This window comes from Lampetra planeri, chromosome 49 (assembly GCF_965212315.1).
Source record: "Lampetra planeri chromosome 49, kcLamPlan1.2.h2, whole genome shotgun sequence".
Lineage (NCBI taxonomy): Eukaryota > Metazoa > Chordata > Hyperoartia > Petromyzontiformes > Petromyzontidae > Lampetra > Lampetra planeri.
In genome coordinates this window covers 3,860,432-3,878,303 of record NC_136155.1, presented here as the reverse complement: position 1 = coordinate 3,878,303, position 17,872 = coordinate 3,860,432, and the positions used below count along the sequence as shown (strand labels likewise).

General features: G+C 51.3%; 1 protein-coding gene and 1 long non-coding RNA gene across 3 annotated transcripts in view; one reads left to right on the top strand and one right to left on the bottom strand.

Moving 5' to 3' along the window:
* Positions 1 to 16,522, bottom strand: part of LOC144734014 (protein Niban 2-like) — a 69,519-nt gene extending 52,997 nt beyond the window's left edge. The window contains 1 exon segment of the mRNA XM_078616052.1: positions 16,032 to 16,522. Coding sequence (XP_078472178.1) covers positions 16,032 to 16,086 — 55 coding nt within the window. The 5' untranslated portion in view covers positions 16,087 to 16,522.
* On the top strand, positions 1,333 to 6,893 carry LOC144733992 (uncharacterized). 2 transcript variants are annotated; one of them, XR_013588462.1, is made up of 3 exons: positions 1,344 to 3,685; positions 4,685 to 4,837; positions 6,665 to 6,893. It is a non-coding gene; the product is annotated as an uncharacterized LOC144733992 (long non-coding RNA). The 2 variants fall into 2 exon arrangements; XR_013588461.1 differs by having other exon boundaries at positions 1,333 to 4,837.
* Positions 16,523 to 17,872: the final 1,350 nt, after the last annotated feature.

Below are 17,872 nucleotides of genomic sequence, written 5' to 3'. Positions count from 1 at the left end.
GCAACGAAGCGTGGATAATTGGAACAAGAGTTTCTGCCAATTTCTCAAATCGGGGAGAATCCATTCAGATTCGCCACGGTGGTTGGTGGTCGTGGTGGTGGGTGGTGGGTGGATTTATTTTTTTCCCCATTTGCCGATTCGGTCCAGGACACCCGTCGATCACACGCTCAATTAAATGCAAAACTACAGCAATTCACGCGCCGCGAAGACAAAAGCTCCCATCAACCCTCCCCCGCCCTCACCACCACCGTATAGCCCACAGACTGCCAGGGAGCAAATGGTGTTAGCGAGCGCCTATGAAGATCGGCACGGACGAACGAGGTGTTTGGTTGGGGTTGCCAGAACCACGCCCGGGCAACCTTCCGTCTCCCCGGTGGCGACGTTTCCACACAAAATCGCACCGCCTACGCATTTGAGGCCGAGTCGACCTAGGGGCGGCCCCGGACCGGTTCAGATACTCGCCACCGCTGGTGTTGGTAGCGGCCGTGGAACGGGAATCGAACATCGCTTCGCCACCGGGGGTTCATTTCTTGAGAACCGATTCTTGTTGTTGTTTAGTTTCTCCCCCCCCACTCCCCGCACCTCCGATTATCACGTTAGGCTACGTACGGTGCGAAAGAAGTTCAACATACAAGTATGACAACCTGCGTATTTGGAGTTTGCATGTCTCTCGCCACGTGGTCGCGTGGATTTAGTTTTTCTCCCCTGCGGGTCTTCCAGGTTTTTCCCCTCCACGTTCAAAAAAAAAAACACGCGTCGAGATTATTTAGATAATAATTTTGCTGCTATAAATTTCCGCGGCACAAGCCACTTTTTTGCCGGTCTTTCGTTTGTGGCCAGGTCGCTTCTGAAAAATTAAGTTAATACATCCGCGCGTTTTGTCTGGTGGGACGGGGATGGTTTAGTTTTATTTTGTTTGTGTTTGGGCGATTTGTTTACCTTTCTTGTACTTTGCACGACTATCGTGTTTTTTGTGTCGTTTGTTGTTGCAACGCTCTGACCCCGTGCCCTTCCTGGATGTCTCTGAGAAGAAAAAGTGCTTTGTAGCTCATCGGATTCCTCCTGCAATATAAATAAATATTCAGATTCTGAAACCAACTTTTTTTTACGATTTGTTATTTACCCCGTAAGGCCCACACCTGAACTACGTAGCGGCTCGTTTTCAGAAGCGGCCACTAATTGACAGCCCAACGAATTGGCTCATCACGATCATCACCGTCACGTGCGGGGATTTACAGCGGCAGCCAAAACACTCTTAAGACACGTGGCGCGTCGATTCTAAGCGTGGAATGGAGGAAAAACAACAAAAACAACTGCAGTAACAATAACAACAGGAGGAGGACCCGAACTTAAAACAATCACGGGGGGGGCGGGGAAGAGATGCGGACGAGTTGAGAAATGCGAAGCGGCGTTGTCATTGCGCAGCGCATGGAGACAGTCGTCGTCGTTATTTTCCCCCTCCTCGTTGCGCAAAAGAAAAACGGCGAGGAGAGGGGTGCGAGCGTGTGGGGGGGGGGTGGAAAACTTTTGCAACGTTCCCTCCCGGGCGGTCCGATGCGAGTTGGCGCATCGGTGGGAAGCAACCGCGGCTCGCGCCTTCGCAGCAACATTTTCACCAGGTTCGACTCCCGACTGTGGCCCACTCTCCCCCTCCGTATGTGTGTGTGTGGAGTTTGTATATCATGTCCCACTCACCCCCCCTCCCCCCCGTTCTGCGTGAGCTTCCTCAGGGTTCTCCAGTTTCCTCCCATAGTTAAGGTAAGAAAACAAACCCCATATACAATGGAACCGGTATTGACCAAACATCCCAATGACTGACAAATTACACCGCACATTACTTAAAAATTCGGCGAACACATCCAGCAAACGGTAGCGGCGACATCGAAAACAACACGACTGTGAAAAACCCGGCAAGACCCTCCTGAAAAGGAGTCTTGAGAAAGAAAAAAAAATCCCTAAAAGTTTTCCCCGGGTAGAGAAGCGTAGGTCGCAGTGATCGTAGAAATAAAACTAATCCGGGTCACAAGACATTTCGCCCAGCCAAACGACGTTTACAACAAACCACGGCCTGGGAATCGAACTCGGGCTCGCGGTGCTTGACGGCTAGCGGCTCCCAGGTGAAGGGTCGCCCAACCAACGACGTTTACAGACCACGGCCTAGAATCCAACCTCAGGGGTCGCGGCTCGACGCGGCTCACCACGTGAAGGGTCGCGTGAAAATTCGCATTTTGGGGGAACTTTTTTTTAATTTACATTTAGAAGTCTGTTTCCAAGCCCGTGTGAGCGTGGCAGTGTTGGGAGCGGTCGCTCGTTGCCGATGACAGCCAGGATCCCACAGCAGTGGAAATCCAAAACCTGTCGACCCAGACGATTTATCCCGTATTCTAGCACGGAGAAATTGAGATTTCAGATCAGGGGATGACCAATAATATCTGAATTGGTCTGCAATAAGGTGGGCCACTGGTAAGGGGTTGACAGGTTTGAAAAACCACCTCCACAATGACCAACGGCGCAAAAAAAACATGCCAACACTTTACGACCCACATCTACAAAACAAACGCCGGCCCGCAGTTTCTCCGCAGCGGGCGACTCGAGATACGGGGTCACCGTTTGCATGCAACGGAAATACGCGTTGCATTGTTACCGACTGCCAAACGAGGCCCACAGATTCATGCAGCGACCCCTTAGACTCTTCCCAGTGGCAATATTTTTTACACCCCACACCAGGTACTCATTTGAGGCCAAGTTTACCTAGGGGAGGCCCAGGACCGATTCAGATAACCGTCACCTGGTGTTGGCCGTGAGCGGGAATCGAACTCGGGTCGCCAGGTTTCAGAGCACAGTGCACTAACCGCTACACTATTCACACACTCGTACAGAGATCCAGATCGCACATACAGACCTGCTGACTCACACAGACTCTGCCAAACAGAGACTCATAAACTCGCATTACCACACCCAAACAGACCAGTAAAATCACGCAGAGGCCCATATACTCAGAGAGAGGTCCATAGACTCACATTAGGGACAGATAGACTTATATAGAGACCCATATATCCACAGATTCCTAAACTCGAAGACATATCACCGACTGCCTCCCTCTATCAAGTGAAAATACGTTTGGAGATATGGTCACACTAACACGCGACATACGTCACCATTGTTTTGTAGCACAAAAAAAAAATGTAACCCCAACTCGAACCCGTGGAGATCACGGGTATATAACCCACGTTAACAAGCACTGCCAAAACGGCCATGGCTAATTGATGAACACAAAAAAAAAGACAAAGATCCACCGCATAGCCTTTCACGGCTTGTTGGGGCAAGTGCCGTTAGCGTGCACCCACGAGGGATCCCGCTGGCAAGCCGTCAACGTCCGGCATCACGCCCAGCCGCCTTCCTCTCCCGAGTGTTGACGTTCGCTACCTACACAACCGCACCAAGTGTCTCATTCAAGGCCGAGCAGACCCGGTGGAGGGCCTAGCACCGGTCACAACCATCCGCCAACCGTGATCGGTCGCGAGCGGGGAATCGACCTCGGTCCGGCGGGGTCGCGTCGCCCGCTCGCCCATTTTGGATCGCGCGTCTCGAGACTGGAAAATCCTCGTTAGCGCGAACCGCTCATCCGGGCAGCGTCTGCGCAGAGCAGCGGACCTGGCCTCCGCTGTTGTAACTGTGACAGGAAGTAAGTTAGCAGCACGCATAACGGGAAACGGCTGCGTGATTGTTTCCAGAATTCCACTCACGCCGATCACGACCAACATCACCGCTGCTGCTACCGCTCCTCTACACCAAATAGCTCCCCCAACCGCACAACCACTTTCTCTCCCTACCACCATCACAACCACCACCACCCGACACCACGTACCCTCTCAACCACCACCACCACTCTACACTAGGTAACCTCTCAACCACCATCACCACTCTACACTAGGTAACCTCTCAACCACTCAACCACCACCACCACTCTACACTACCTGTCAACCACTCAACCACCACCACTCGACACCACGTACCCTCTCAACCACAACCACCACCACCCCCCCAACCCCCACAGTCACCACTCTTGCTCTACAAAAATCCAAACTCTCTCAAAAGACGTTTGGAAGAATTCTTCCCACCGCACACGGAACGGAGGAGGAGTCCCGGGGGGGGGGGGGAGTGTGCTGGGTTTTTTGTGTTGCGAAGTCTCTCTCGGCCCCAGCCCCTTAGCCACACACAACCACAAAAGCAAAGGTCCCCCGTATAGCCTCGACGGGCTGTTTGGGGGGGGGCAAGTGCTGCCAGCGAGTAACTGCGGCTACGAAGGCCGGCACCGTCACACACACGGGGGGAGGGGGGGGCGTTCTGGCACTGCGCCCGGTCGCCTTTGTCTCCCCCAATGACGATGTTTACTACACACCGCACCAGGCACTCATTTGAGGCCGAGTCGACCTAGGGGAGGCCGAGGACCGGTTCAGATAATCGACACCGGGTGTTAGCCGTGAGCGGGAATCGAACTCGGGTAGCCAGGTTCGTAGCGCAGCGTAGCGCTAACCACTACACCCACCGCTCCCCACACACACACAAACACGTGTTCCTCACAGTCAACCCTGACTCATCCCCAACACGTCCCCCCCCCCCAGCGCAGTTTGACCGCTCTTCTTTGCATCGATATTTATTATTTTATTTTGTTCTTTGCGAGAACAAAGACAGATTCAAGATCCTGGCCGCAAAGCCTCTACCCCCGGCGGAGTCTCGCTGCAGCAACAGGCCTCGTTCGCGTCGATCCGCTGCCGGATGAAAGCGCACCCCTCACCGCTCCCCCCCTACGCGCGCTCTGGGTCGGACGCCCGCGGTATGTTTGGCCATACACGTACTTGTGTGTTCTCTCTCTATGTATCTCTGTGATATCTGTCCGCTTATATGTCTGTCTATAGTTTTCTGGTTAGATTTGTGCTGCCATTTCATTTATACCTTGATGACGATTGCTTGTGTTGCAATCGAAACGTCGCATGCTAGTATTTAATTTATTATTTTATCTTCATACGCGACTTTACCGAAAGAACCAAAGAGTATTGTCCATACTTCCCCACGCCGGTTAGTCCGGGGTTGGTAACGCAGCGACTTCCGGTGCCGTCACCCATAACGAGAGAGTTTGGGCGACTTTTGGGACATGCGGTGAGTCACGCGGTGGCGATGACTAACCGGAGCCAATGAACCACAAAAGCTTGTGGGGGGGGGGGGCCCTTGCAATCAAAAGAAGTCGGCCGGAGGAGTGGGTCACCCCATCTCATCCGATCTCGGCAGAAGCCGAGCAAGGGTTGAGCCTGGTAGGGTGACAGTGGCGGCTAGGGGGATGTTAACTCCCTCGCCTGGTGTGCAGGAGGTCGTGGATTCGATCTCGACCGTGACGATTGGCCTGCGTATTTGGAGTTTGTGGTGGCATGGATTTTTTTTCCTACACATTTAGAAAATCAACATCACACGTTCAGACTATTTGGCTGCAATATGCGTTTCCGCGTGATGATGATGATGAGCCACTTCGTTGAGCTATCATTTGCGATAGGCAGGTCGCTTCCAGTGGGCCCTTACCTGATAAAATAAAAATTGTTGTTATTGTTTGTCGTCATGCACAACACGTTTGTTTACAGGGTAGTGCGGTAGGGGGGGGGTGGGTTACATTGTGTGGCAGCACAACAACACTATCCAATGTTGTGCTCTACTATTGCACCCGCGTCTACGGGATTGATCCCACCCCCGACATCTCGAGTTCTCCCCTGGTTAAAACAAAATAAACTTGAAGCGTGAAATTTGAAACTCCGCTGCCTTTACAGACCCCCCCTCCCACCCAACACTCCCGTGACCACCACACGTCACACCGCGAGGAGGCGCTCATTCATCCAGCAGTGGATTTACACAACAGGGCCGCGCGTGGGTACATGGCCACCAGACTGATGGCTGGGCAGGCGAGCCGCTACAAAGACAAAGATCCCCCGTGTAGCCTTAACAGACTGTTGGGGCAAGTGCTGTTAGCGAGCACCTATGAAGGCCGGCACGGCAGACGAAGGGGTGGGTGGCCAGCAACCACGCCCGGCCACCTTTGTCTCCCCAGTAGCGATATTTATTACACACCGCACCAGGTACTCATTTGAGGCCGAGTCGACCTAGGGGAGGCCCAGGACCGGTTCAGATGAATATAACCGTCACCTGGCGTTGGCCGCGAGCGTGAATTGAACTCGGGTCACCGGGTTCGTAGCGCGGTGCGCTAACCTGCTACACCACCGCTCCCCCCACACAACCACCACGACACTCCGCTTTGAAAAAAAAAATAATCTCGAAGACACAGTGTCTTTCCGATAGTCCTGTTCTTCACCTGAGGACAGCTGCTTGCGTTGTGGCCGAAACGTCGTGAGAATTATTTTATCATGTTTTATTATTATTATTTTATTATTTCCCTTCTACGTGATTTTACCGAAAGAACCAAGAAGATGAATCCCTGCAGTCACGAAAGCTTTAAATCGAAACTGCCCTGCAGTTCTCTACATATCGAGATGTTTTCCCGGCCAAAAATCGGCGAGCGTTTGTACGTCTTCCTCTCATCCGTTTGGCGTTGGAGAAAACGACAACAACAGTTTTCCGTAAGACCCGTGAACGCGCTCGGAATTTTTTTGTTCCCCCGCAGCCAAAGCCGCGAAACCAACTCACGCGGTCGGAGCGGAACCGAAACGGTGACTGGCGCTGCGTCACAGCGGTCCACACACGTGGCCGGTGCAAGTCGATTTGGCTACGCCGTGCTGTGGTGGCGCTGGCGGTAGTGGCGGCGGCGGCTTCGTATAATGGCACGAATTTAGCCGGATCATTTACCGGGCCCCCCCTCCCCAAACCGAAATAAATCAAAATACGAATCACGACTGAACGCCAGAATGTCGTTTACTAATCCAACGGTGGCTGGGAGATGTTAACTACCTCGCCCGGTATACAGGTGGTCGTGGGTTCGATCCAGACCGTGACGCCTGCTGCTGTATATTTGGAGTTTGCGTGTCTCTATCGCTCTCTCCCCGTGGCCGCGTGGATTTTTCTCCGGGGCCTCCGCTTTATCCTCCATCCAACTTTAGAATCAACACCACACGGCGTTTAAGAGTATTTTTGGCTGCTATGAAACTCCACGCGACGATGATAAGCTGTCATCTCATTGAGCCAGAGGTCGCAAACGGGTTTTGATTCCTTACCCGTACCCGGCCACACCAGGGTCGCAAACGGGTACCCGTACCCGGCCGGGTACGGGTAGCCGGGTATCGGGTATCGGGTACCGGGTACCGGGTACCCGGTTACGACCTCTGCATTGAGCTATCGTTTGCGATGGCCAGGGTCGTGTCCGAAATAATAGCTACATAGCTCAGTGGGGCCCTACCTAGTACAGTAACATTTTAACATTTTTTACAAAAAATAGTGAATATGAATTCCTGCAGTCACGAAAGTTTTAAGTCAAACTTTAAGAGTGTTTAGCGCGCGGCTTTAGTTAGAGCCGCAGAGATTGCCGAACCCTGCCACTGGGGCCATGGGCGTTGACGCGGTGGAAAATAAAAAAATATTTAAAAATGAAACCCCGCCAACGTGCTCCGTCTGACGTGGCCCAGGTGCTTCCTCCAACCTGGGTGTGGACAGCCCCACACGGGGGGGAGGGCAGACGGGGGCAGACGGGAAATTCTCGCAAGCGCCACGCGGTTAACGCCGCAGATTCGCGAACGCAGGGTCAAGATAGTCCACACGTAGCCAGGCGTTTGCACAGACTGCGTCGATAACGGGGAGTACGACGATGCTCGGAGCGACGACGCAACGTTCTTTACCCGCGGCTGTAGCCCACGGACAATAAGAGGGTTACCCACGCGCAGAGGTCGCAAACGGGTTTTGATTCCTTACCCGTACCCGGCCGCACCAGGGTCGAAAACGGGTAGCCGTACCCGGCCGTACCCGTACCCTACCCGTACCTGGCCGGGATGAAGCCATGTTGCAGGCGCGGGTGGGTTGATTCTAGAAACTTGAATTGTGAGAAGAGTCAAGACGTTGGGAAATGAGTGACAAACGGTTACTCACCAGTGACTCACGGCCTACCCGTACCTGTACCCGGCCGCACCAGGGTCGCAAACGGGTACCCATACCCGGCCGGGTACGGGTAGCTGGGTATCGGGTATCGGGTACCCGGTTGCGACCTCTACCCACGCGACTTCCTCCCCCTACGGTGTTCGGAAGCCGCCTTTGCTACTGGCACTTTATGCGTAAAATCACGGATAACAGGCGGAAAAATAGGGGGCAGCGGACGATTGCTGTATTTTATTTTACTTTTATTAATTTTAATGTTTAACCTACGTGACTTTACCGAAAAAACCTAAGAATATGAATCCTTGCAGTCACGAAAGCTTCAAATCTAGAATGATTGCTGTAGGGTCCGTGAAAACCCCTGTGTTGGATAATAGAAGTCGTGGGTAATGAGGATCACGGATTAGAGGAGTTATCCTGTCCTGACCACATACCAGGGATAATACATTTGGAGTTTGTTTTTAAAATGTCCAACTTCATAAAAAGTTGGACATTCCAGAATTGTACCACGCACCCCACCCGCTGCCCCCGACTTTGGCAGTCCTCTCTCTCTCTAAAACAATAATAAAAAAAAACAAAGTAAAACTCTCTCTCTCTTAGACAATTGCTCCCCGGCCCGTATACAGTGCAATTAGGGCTCACAATCGCCGGCCCACGCACAACCGCCGATGACATAAATCCTTTACTTATTAACCACCACGGTCAGGAACACTGCCGCCAAGAACCACCCACCCCCCCACGGAACACTCGGCAAAGCCACTGGAGCAGTGCCGGATTAAGCGGGGCCTGTAGCACATGTTGTTATAAAGGGGCCCTAAATTAAAAAAAACCCACTAATATTAAAAACACAAATATTTAACTTGCACAGTGAATTGTATTTTTTCATTTGCTATACAGCCGGGTAATACGACAAATCACTAACCTTAAACACCCGGTCGTTCGTAAAAGTTGAAGGCGGTGTAGTACTATAGTAATAGAGCAAGTGCAGAATCAACGAACCGGAATTGATAGCTTTGAAAGCATTTAGCGCGGGGCCCTTAAACGCGCGGGGCCCCGCAGCATTATGTAGCTACATGTGTAGCAGCTACTACTACATGTGTAGCAGCTACTACTACATGTGTAGCAGCTACTACTACATGTGTAGCAGCTACTACTACATGTGTAGCAGCTACTACTACATGTGTAGCAGCTACTACTACATGTGTAGCAGCTACTACTACATGTGTAGCAGCTACTACTACATGTGTAGCAGCTACTACTACATGTGTAGCAGCTACTACTACATGTGTAGCAGCTACTACTACATGTGTAGCAGCTACTACTACATGTGTAGCAGCTACTACTACATGTGTAGCAGCTACTACTACATGTGTAGCAGCTACTACTACATGTGTAGCAGCTACTACTACATGTGTAGCAGCTACTACTACATGTGTAGCAGCTACTACTACATGTGTAGCAGCTACTACTACATGTGTAGCAGCTACTACTACATGTGTAGCAGCTACTACTACATGTGTAGCAGCTACTACTACATGTGTAGCAGCTACTACTACATGTGTAGCAGCTACTACTACATGTGTAGCAGCTACTACTACATGTGTAGCAGCTACTACTACATGTGTAGCAGCTACTACTACATGTGTAGCAGCTACTACTACATGTGTAGCAGCTACTACTACATGTGTAGCAGCTACTACTACATGTGTAGCAGCTACTACTACATGTGTAGCAGCTACTACTACATGTGTAGCAGCTACTACTACATGTGTAGCAGCTACTACTACATGTGTAGCAGCTACTACTACATGTGTAGCAGCTACTACTACATGTGTAGCAGCTACTACTACATGTGTAGCAGCTACTACTACATGTGTAGCAGCTACTACTACATGTGTAGCAGCTACTACTACATGTGTAGCAGCTACTACTACATGTGTAGCAGCTACTACTACATGTGTAGCAGCTACTACTACATGTGTAGCAGCTACTACTACATGTGTAGCAGCTACTACTACTTGTGTAGCAGCTACTACTACTTGTGTAGCAGCTACTACTACATGTGTAGCAGCTACTACTACTTGTGTAGCAGCTACTACTACTTGTGTAGCAGCTACTACTACTTGTGTAGCAGCTACTACTACATGTGTAGCAGCTACTACTACATGTGTAGCAGCTACTACTACATGTGTAGCAGCTACTACTACTTGTGTAGCAGCTACTACTACTTGTGTAGCAGCTACTACTACTTGTGTAGCAGCTACTACTACATGTGTAGCAGCTACTACTACTTGTGTAGCAGCTACTACTACATGTGTAGCAGCTACTACTACATGTGTAGCAGCTACTACTACATGTGTAGCAGCTACTACTACATGTGTAGCAGCTACTACTACATGTGTAGCAGCTACTACTACTTGTGTAGCAGCTACTACTACTTGTGTAGCAGCTACTACTACTTGTGTAGCAGCTACTACTACTTGTGTAGCAGCTACTACTACTTGTGTAGCAGCTACTACACATGTAGCTACTTGTGCTACTAGGATATAATCCGTCACTGGGTGGCCGCCAAAACTTCACAAATCCTGTTCGGCCGTTCCCTGCCACGTTCGCGTCAGCGTTGCATGTCCATTGGGAAGATCTCACCACCACCACCACCCCCGCACGCCCCAGTGCTGTTAGCGAGCACCTATTGAGCGATCACAGCGTTGCCATGTGCGCCGGGTCCGTTGTGGTGCGGGACGCAACGGAAATCCGGGCCCGCCTTTGCCTCCCCCCCCCCCCAAGTGTATGTGGTGTACCATGCCCACGGCAGGGTACTTTCATGGAAAGCCGAATCGACCTAACCCGTGACACAGGGTGGTGTGGGGGGGACGCGCCCACGACCGGTTGAGATATTGCCCCGTCACCACCGACGTTAACCTGCAACAGGCAACAGCAGCAGCCTGTGGCACCCTGTGGCACCCTGTGGCACCCTGCACGACCACCGCTCACGGCACCGCGGCGACACGAGGACAGGCGCGAGAGGCACCGGTGAGACGGATGCTGCGTGACAGAACAATTCGTTCCAGAGCGTTCCGGATTAAATGGAGCGTCGCACGCGGCAGACCAATAAGGTCAAGGTCACGTCAAGGTCACGTCAAGGTCACGTCAAGGAGCATGAACCGTCATCACGCGAACTCGGTCATCCGAGTTCGCGTGATGCAGCAGCAGCAGCAGCAGCGGCGGCTTTTGGAAACCCGTCGAGCCAAGATCAGCAACCGGCACCACTCGACGCTTTCAGGTGACGTCCTGCGGCCATCTGGAACGCTCCCTCCTCCTCCTTCCCGACGGGTGTAAGAAGCCACTGGGAAGCGGGTGCCCCTTTTAGAGCATCGACAGAGGATCGACGAACTCGTTCCTTTAGAACCGCTGTGTGGTCCTTTCAACCCAGCACCCTCCAATGGGGCACGGGGGGTCTGGTCCGGCTACGCACGGCGACAAAATTAGTCCCAACGTGCAACGCAACACTGCGTCGTCGCGCCCAGCGAGAGCTAAATGGCACCGCACACCTCGCTACCACCCCCCCCACCCCCAACGTGTGACATTACAATGCCGGTGCTTAAGAGCTCGTGAAAAATTGGGGTTTAATGAGGTTCTAGATGATGATTCGAACACGTGGAGGGGGAGTGTGGGGGGGTGGTGGTGGAACTCACTCGTGGTACGACGCCCTTTTTTCACGTTGTGGCTGCTTGACACATGCCAAGCGTACTCACCCCCCCCCCGCCATGAGCTCATTGGGGTCGGCGGGTGGTGCAAACCGAACCACGCCCTGGCGATGAGATTCAATCGAAGGTCGAAACCGGTTCCGGGCTGCAGGTTGACAGGCGAGCGAGAGAGAGACGTCAACCGTGTTGGGGCCACGAGTTATGTTGCTGCGACTGGATGATGTCAAGAAATGTTGTGCCACCGCACGACCTGCAGCGGTGTGTGGACCCACGATACTGTACGCCACTGTAACTGGCAGAGGTGGATACAGGAGGCCTCGCACGGAGAGACCAAAAGCCCCACCACCACCCAACCCTCGGCGACTTGCATAGAGACCCACAGACTTGCGTAGAGACCGACACAGCGCACTCGTATGAACTATCGTGAACTTAAACTGAACTTTTTTTTTATTTTAGTAGCTATATGAACCCACTGGAGCTCCCATAGCGCTTTTTTTCAGAAGCGACCTGGCCATTACAAGCGATAGCTCAACTTAGTTGGCTTAGCGCGCTGACATTTATAGCAGCAGCGAAATACTCTGAACGCGCGTTTCTAAACGTGGAGGGGAAAAACGGAGGACCCGGAGAAAAATCCACGCGACCACGGGGAGACAGAGAGAGACACCGCAAATTCCAAATATACAGCAGCAGGCGTCAGGGTCGGGATCGAACCCATGACCTCCTGCACACCAGTCGAGGTAGTTAACATGTCCTAGCCACCGTGATGATGATGAGAGAGAGACACGCAAACTCTAAACATACAGCAGGCGTCAGGGTTGGCATCGAACCCACGACCTCCTGCACACCAGGCGAGGTAGCTAACATCTCCTAGCCACCTTGATGAGAGAGACACGCAAACTCCAAATATACAGCTGGCGTCAGAGTCGGGATCGAACCCACGACCACCTGTATACCAGGCGAGGTAGTTAACATCTCCTAACCACCGTGATGATGATGAGGGAGAGAGACACGAAAACTCTAAACATACAGCAGGCGTCAGGGTCGGGATCGAACCCACGGCCTCCTGTAGACCAGGCGAGGTAGTTAACATCTCCTAGCCACCGTGGTGATGATGATGAGAGAGAGAGAGACGCAAACTCCAAACATACAGCAGGCGTCAGGGTTGGCATCGAAACCACGACCTCCTGTATACCAGGCGAGGTAGTTAACATCTCCTAGCCACCGTGATGATGATGAGAGAGAGAGAGACACGCAAACCCCAAATACAGCAGCAGGCGTCAGGGTCGGCATCGAAACCACGGCCTCCTGCATACCAGGCGAGGTAGTTAACATATCCTAGCCACCGTGATGATGATGAGAGAGACACGCAAACTCCAAATATACAGCAGCAGGCGTCAGGGTCGGGATCGAACCCACGAGCTCCTGCATACCAGGCGAGGGAGTTAACATCTCCTAGCCACCGTGATGATGATGAGAGAGAGAGACACGCAAACTCAAAATATACAGCAGGCGTCAGGGTAGGCATCGAACCCACGACCTCCTGTATACCAGGCGAGGGAGTTAACATCTCCTAGCCACCGCAGCGCCCCATACGAAGAGCACATAATCTTACAAAGACCCCCCCCACACACATACACTCTGGACTCGCACGGATGAAAGGTCTTCACAGAAACCTTGCACGTGACGTCACCGAGGTGGCAGGGGTGGAGCTCCGGAGCACGTGCGCGCTTGACAGGCGAGACGGATGATTGACAGCAGATCAAGTGGGTTGCCGTGGTTACCGAGAGGCGGTGGTTGTTGTTGTTGTTAAAGACACGAGTTAAGCGAGGCTCATTGGACTGCTATTTATTCACCGTGCCGAGTGAGATCGCATTCTTATACTTCGTAGTCGGGTGCCAAGGGAGAGTTGCAAGATGTTAGGCAAACCTATTGAAGGCCTTTTAGAATGGACGAGATCTCGTTGAAGTTAGAGACGCAAGGTGAAGGGGGAGCTGCTGAGATTTGTTTGACGTCAAATTCAATCGGTGAGATCAAGTGTTCCTTTTGAACCATAGTCCTGAATTAAATCGTAGAGCACTGCCCTATTAAGCTAGTGCGGGCCTGTAGCATCTGTTATAAAGCGGCCCTAAATAAAAACAACTCTCACATTTTTCACTTGCATAGTCAAGTAATTGTATTTTTTCATTTGCTATACAGCCAGATAATACGACAAATCGATAACCTTACACACCCAGTCGTTCATAAAAGTTGACGGCGATATAGTACTATAGTAATAGAGCAAGTGCAGAGTCACTGAACCGGAATTGATAGCGTGAAAGCATTTAGCGTGGGGCCCTTGAAAGTCCGTAGCATACGTAGCTACTTTTATAATCCGGCACCAGTACGCACCCAGTTGCATGCTACGAAAACGTGTTAAGGGGCCGTCCATAAATGACGTCACGCGATTTTGGACGTCACAAAAAGTCAGACCGCCCCCCCTCAAATATGACATCACAAAGCCCTGCCCCCCCCCAAAATAAAACATGCTTCAAATCGCTTTAAACTATTGTCATTGTATTTAATGTGGCGTTGCAATCTGATCTTGTAGGAGAAAACATTTATTAAAAAGTATATTTAATTAAGTAGAACGTGTTGTCTACATTTATTTAAAGTTGCGCATTTTGATGTGACGTCACATTTCTCAAACTCCACCCCCCCCCCTCGTCACACATCGTCACGTGTGGGTGGATTGGGCAATTGCTGGTTGGTTAAACGTGGATCATAAACGTCGTCGAGGATTAACAAAACACAAGGTAACCGGCTCGCAAATTAAAACCTCACATAAGAAAAAAAACACACATGCCAAAGGGCTTCACGCGAAAGCAAATGTCGATCAAGCTCAAGGTTGTAAAATGTTGCGGGTTTTGCTCTCCAACACACCGGCGTTGTTGCTGTACTAGGAACGAATTTGGTTACGTTCTGTTCACGGGACAAAGGGGCCGTCCATAAATGACGTCACGCGATTTTGGACGATTTATGACCCCCCCCCCTCGTCACACGGCGTCACAAAAAGTCAGACCCCCCCCCCCCTCAAATTACGTCACAAAGCTCTGCCCCCCCCAAATAAAACATGCTTCAAATCGCTTTAAACTATTGTCATTGTAGTGCGTATTTAATGTGGCGCTGCACTCTGATGTTGTAGGAGAAAATATTTATTTAAAAGTCTATTTAAGTAGAACGTGTTGTCTATATTTATTTAAAGTTGCGAATTTTGATTTGACGTCACATTTCTCAAACCCCCCCCCCCTCTAGGTGCGTGACGTCATTTATGGACGGCCCCAAACCCTCTTACTAACTGACCGTGTCGGGTGGTGGCGGGTTTAACGACACATTTATATAAAACCGATATTTTTAATATTGGTCGCGAAAGCCTACTGCGTGTTAAATCGATCAAGCAGTTTGCCTAACTATACCGTGTATAAATATTTAAAAAATACATGTACCAGAGTGGTGAAGTATGGTCAAACAACCCCTTAATCCAGTGGGTTGACATTTGTGTATTATTAAATAAACACTTGCACACGTAATACGCTGCAGGCAATACCCGATCCACTGCTGGATGAAAAATCCTCCACACCATGTCGCTCATTGGGGGTTGTTTGACCATACTTCCCCACGCTGGTCAGTGCGGGTTGGCGAAGGGGTGGTGGTCGACTAGGTAGACTCAGCCTCAAATGAGTAACCATCGCCACTAGGGAGACAAAGGCGGCCGTGCGTGGTTGCTATCCATCCCCACGTGTGCCGTGCCGGCCTTCATAGGTGCTGCAAACTCGCTAACAGCACTTGCCCCAACAGTCTGGTGAAGGCTACAAGGGCGTGGGATCTTTTGTCTTTGGTGGGCGTGGGTTGCGATGTAAAACCTGCCGTCTGGAACGCTCTTCCATCCAATATTCGGAAACCACTGGGGGCATAAAAGCGCCTTTAAAGCATCGTCTAAGATTGACAAGCTCGTTACTTTAGAACTAATTTTTGTGCGTTTGGTTCGTCGTTCCCCTGCCCCTCACCTCCCTCTCCGATTCAGCTACGCTACGTACGGTGCGAAAGAAGTTTATGCAGAGCCGTGGCCGGGTAACACGCAGAAACAAAGCAACAAATAAATCAAGTGGCCACGATGTTAAATGACACGTTGGTGACGGCAAACTGCGTAGTTCAGTGTTGAGCCCTCAGGAAAAAAAAGTTAAGAAGAATAATCATCATCACTCTCACCTTTAATCTGCAGCTTCCTCGCCTCGTCCACGTGCGATGAGACCACGTCGCCCATGTCTCATCCACTGCCTCGTCTACCCAGCCACCACCTCCACCAACTCGTCCACCTCGTAGTCCACCTTTCTCCACCACCACCACCTTTCACTTCGTCCACCAGCCACCTCTTCACCAGGACCACCACCACCAACCCCCCCCCACGACCACCACTCCACTCGAGGGGCCAACAGCCACGCCCTGAGCAGCTATGTACGCCAAATAAATTACCAACCCCTCCCTCCTTTAAATCAATTAAGATAATTACGCCTCCCGCCACTAACAATTGCGAACAAGCGACGGGCTTTCCTGCTGCCTGTTGGGGCAAGTGGCGAGCCGAGGCAGCCTTCTCTCTCTCTTCTCGCCAGGCTGCAGCTGTGTGCGTGGTGGTGGCTTTGGTCGATGTGGTTGTTGTGTCACTCCACCACGAACTTCTCTCCACTGCCTCTCAGCTGTGCTGCCGCTGCTGCTGCTTTTATACCCCGGGCAAGCGGGGCGCGCGACCCCACACAGAGGCGGGGCCTACAGCGGGGCTGGGCGGGGCATCAGTTGGTAGTGGGCGAGGCATCAGTTGGTAGTGGGCGAGGCATCAGTTGGTAGTGGGCGGGGCATTAGTTATAGTGGGCGGGGCTATGAGTGTGAGTGGGCGGGAACTCAGTTAGTGGGCGGGGAGCTGAGTTGAGGAGCGGCTCAGTGGGACTCAGTGAGTGGGCGGGGGCTCAGTGAAAGTGGGCGGGGCCTCAGTTAGTGGGCGGGGGCTGAGTAGAAGAGCGGCTTAAGAGGGGCGGGGCTGAGTTAGAGTGGGCGGGGGCTCAGTGAGAGTGGGGAAGGGTGCAGTCGAGCGGGGCACAAAGTGGGCGGGGGCTCAGTGGAGGGGCGGGGCAAGGTGGAGGGGCGGGGCAAGATGGTACCTCGTTACATTGCTGCCATTAAGACCGCTGCTGCCCTCTGCTGGAAACATCCACTAGACTCCACCTGCCATCCCCATCTCACCACAGCCCTTGGCCCCAGCGTTCACGCTCTCACACTCCATCGAGTACCCGCACACGTGGGCGGACTTCATCGCTCCATCTCTGGTTCTGTGTTAAATCTCTCTCTCAAATTTAGCATTCTCAGGAAGAACGTAAACAAACAGATAGGGTGTTGACTGTTATGTTATCCGACTCTCTGTTGTATTACATTACATTTCTAATTATACTAGATTTGTGTTTCTATTTAATTTATACATGATGATTGCTTGTGTTGCAATCGAAACGTCGTATGCTAGTATTTAATTCATTTATTATTTTATCTTTATAAGTGAATTTACCGAAAGAACCAAAGAATCATTCCTGCAGTCACGAAAGCTCCAAATTAAGTTTTATTCGTGAGATGGTCCGAGCATCATCCATGCTAGGCATGACGCGTCCCATCTTTCTTCGCAGTCGATGTGGCGATGTTTCGAAACTGCGTTTATTCCTCAATTCAAGTCATCCTCTCTGTCTCTCAAAGTAATTCCAAGAATCCGCTTAAACGTTTGCTTTATATCTTTTGTCAATGTTCGTGTCAGTTTTGGCGACCCATATACGGGTCATTGAGTGAATTGGGAAATTGAACAGAAAATTACATCAAAGTTGACCAGAACATCATAGGGGTTATGTTTGATTCATTATATTCACCAGGTATTCGGAGTTTTTCAATAGTGACATGCCAATGCAGTACTGCATTTGTAGACTGCCCCAGAGCTAAACTGAACACGTTCGCAACATTCAAATCGGCTCAGTAAAATGTTTTATTCCGAAAAACCAACGAATGCAGCAGCAACAACT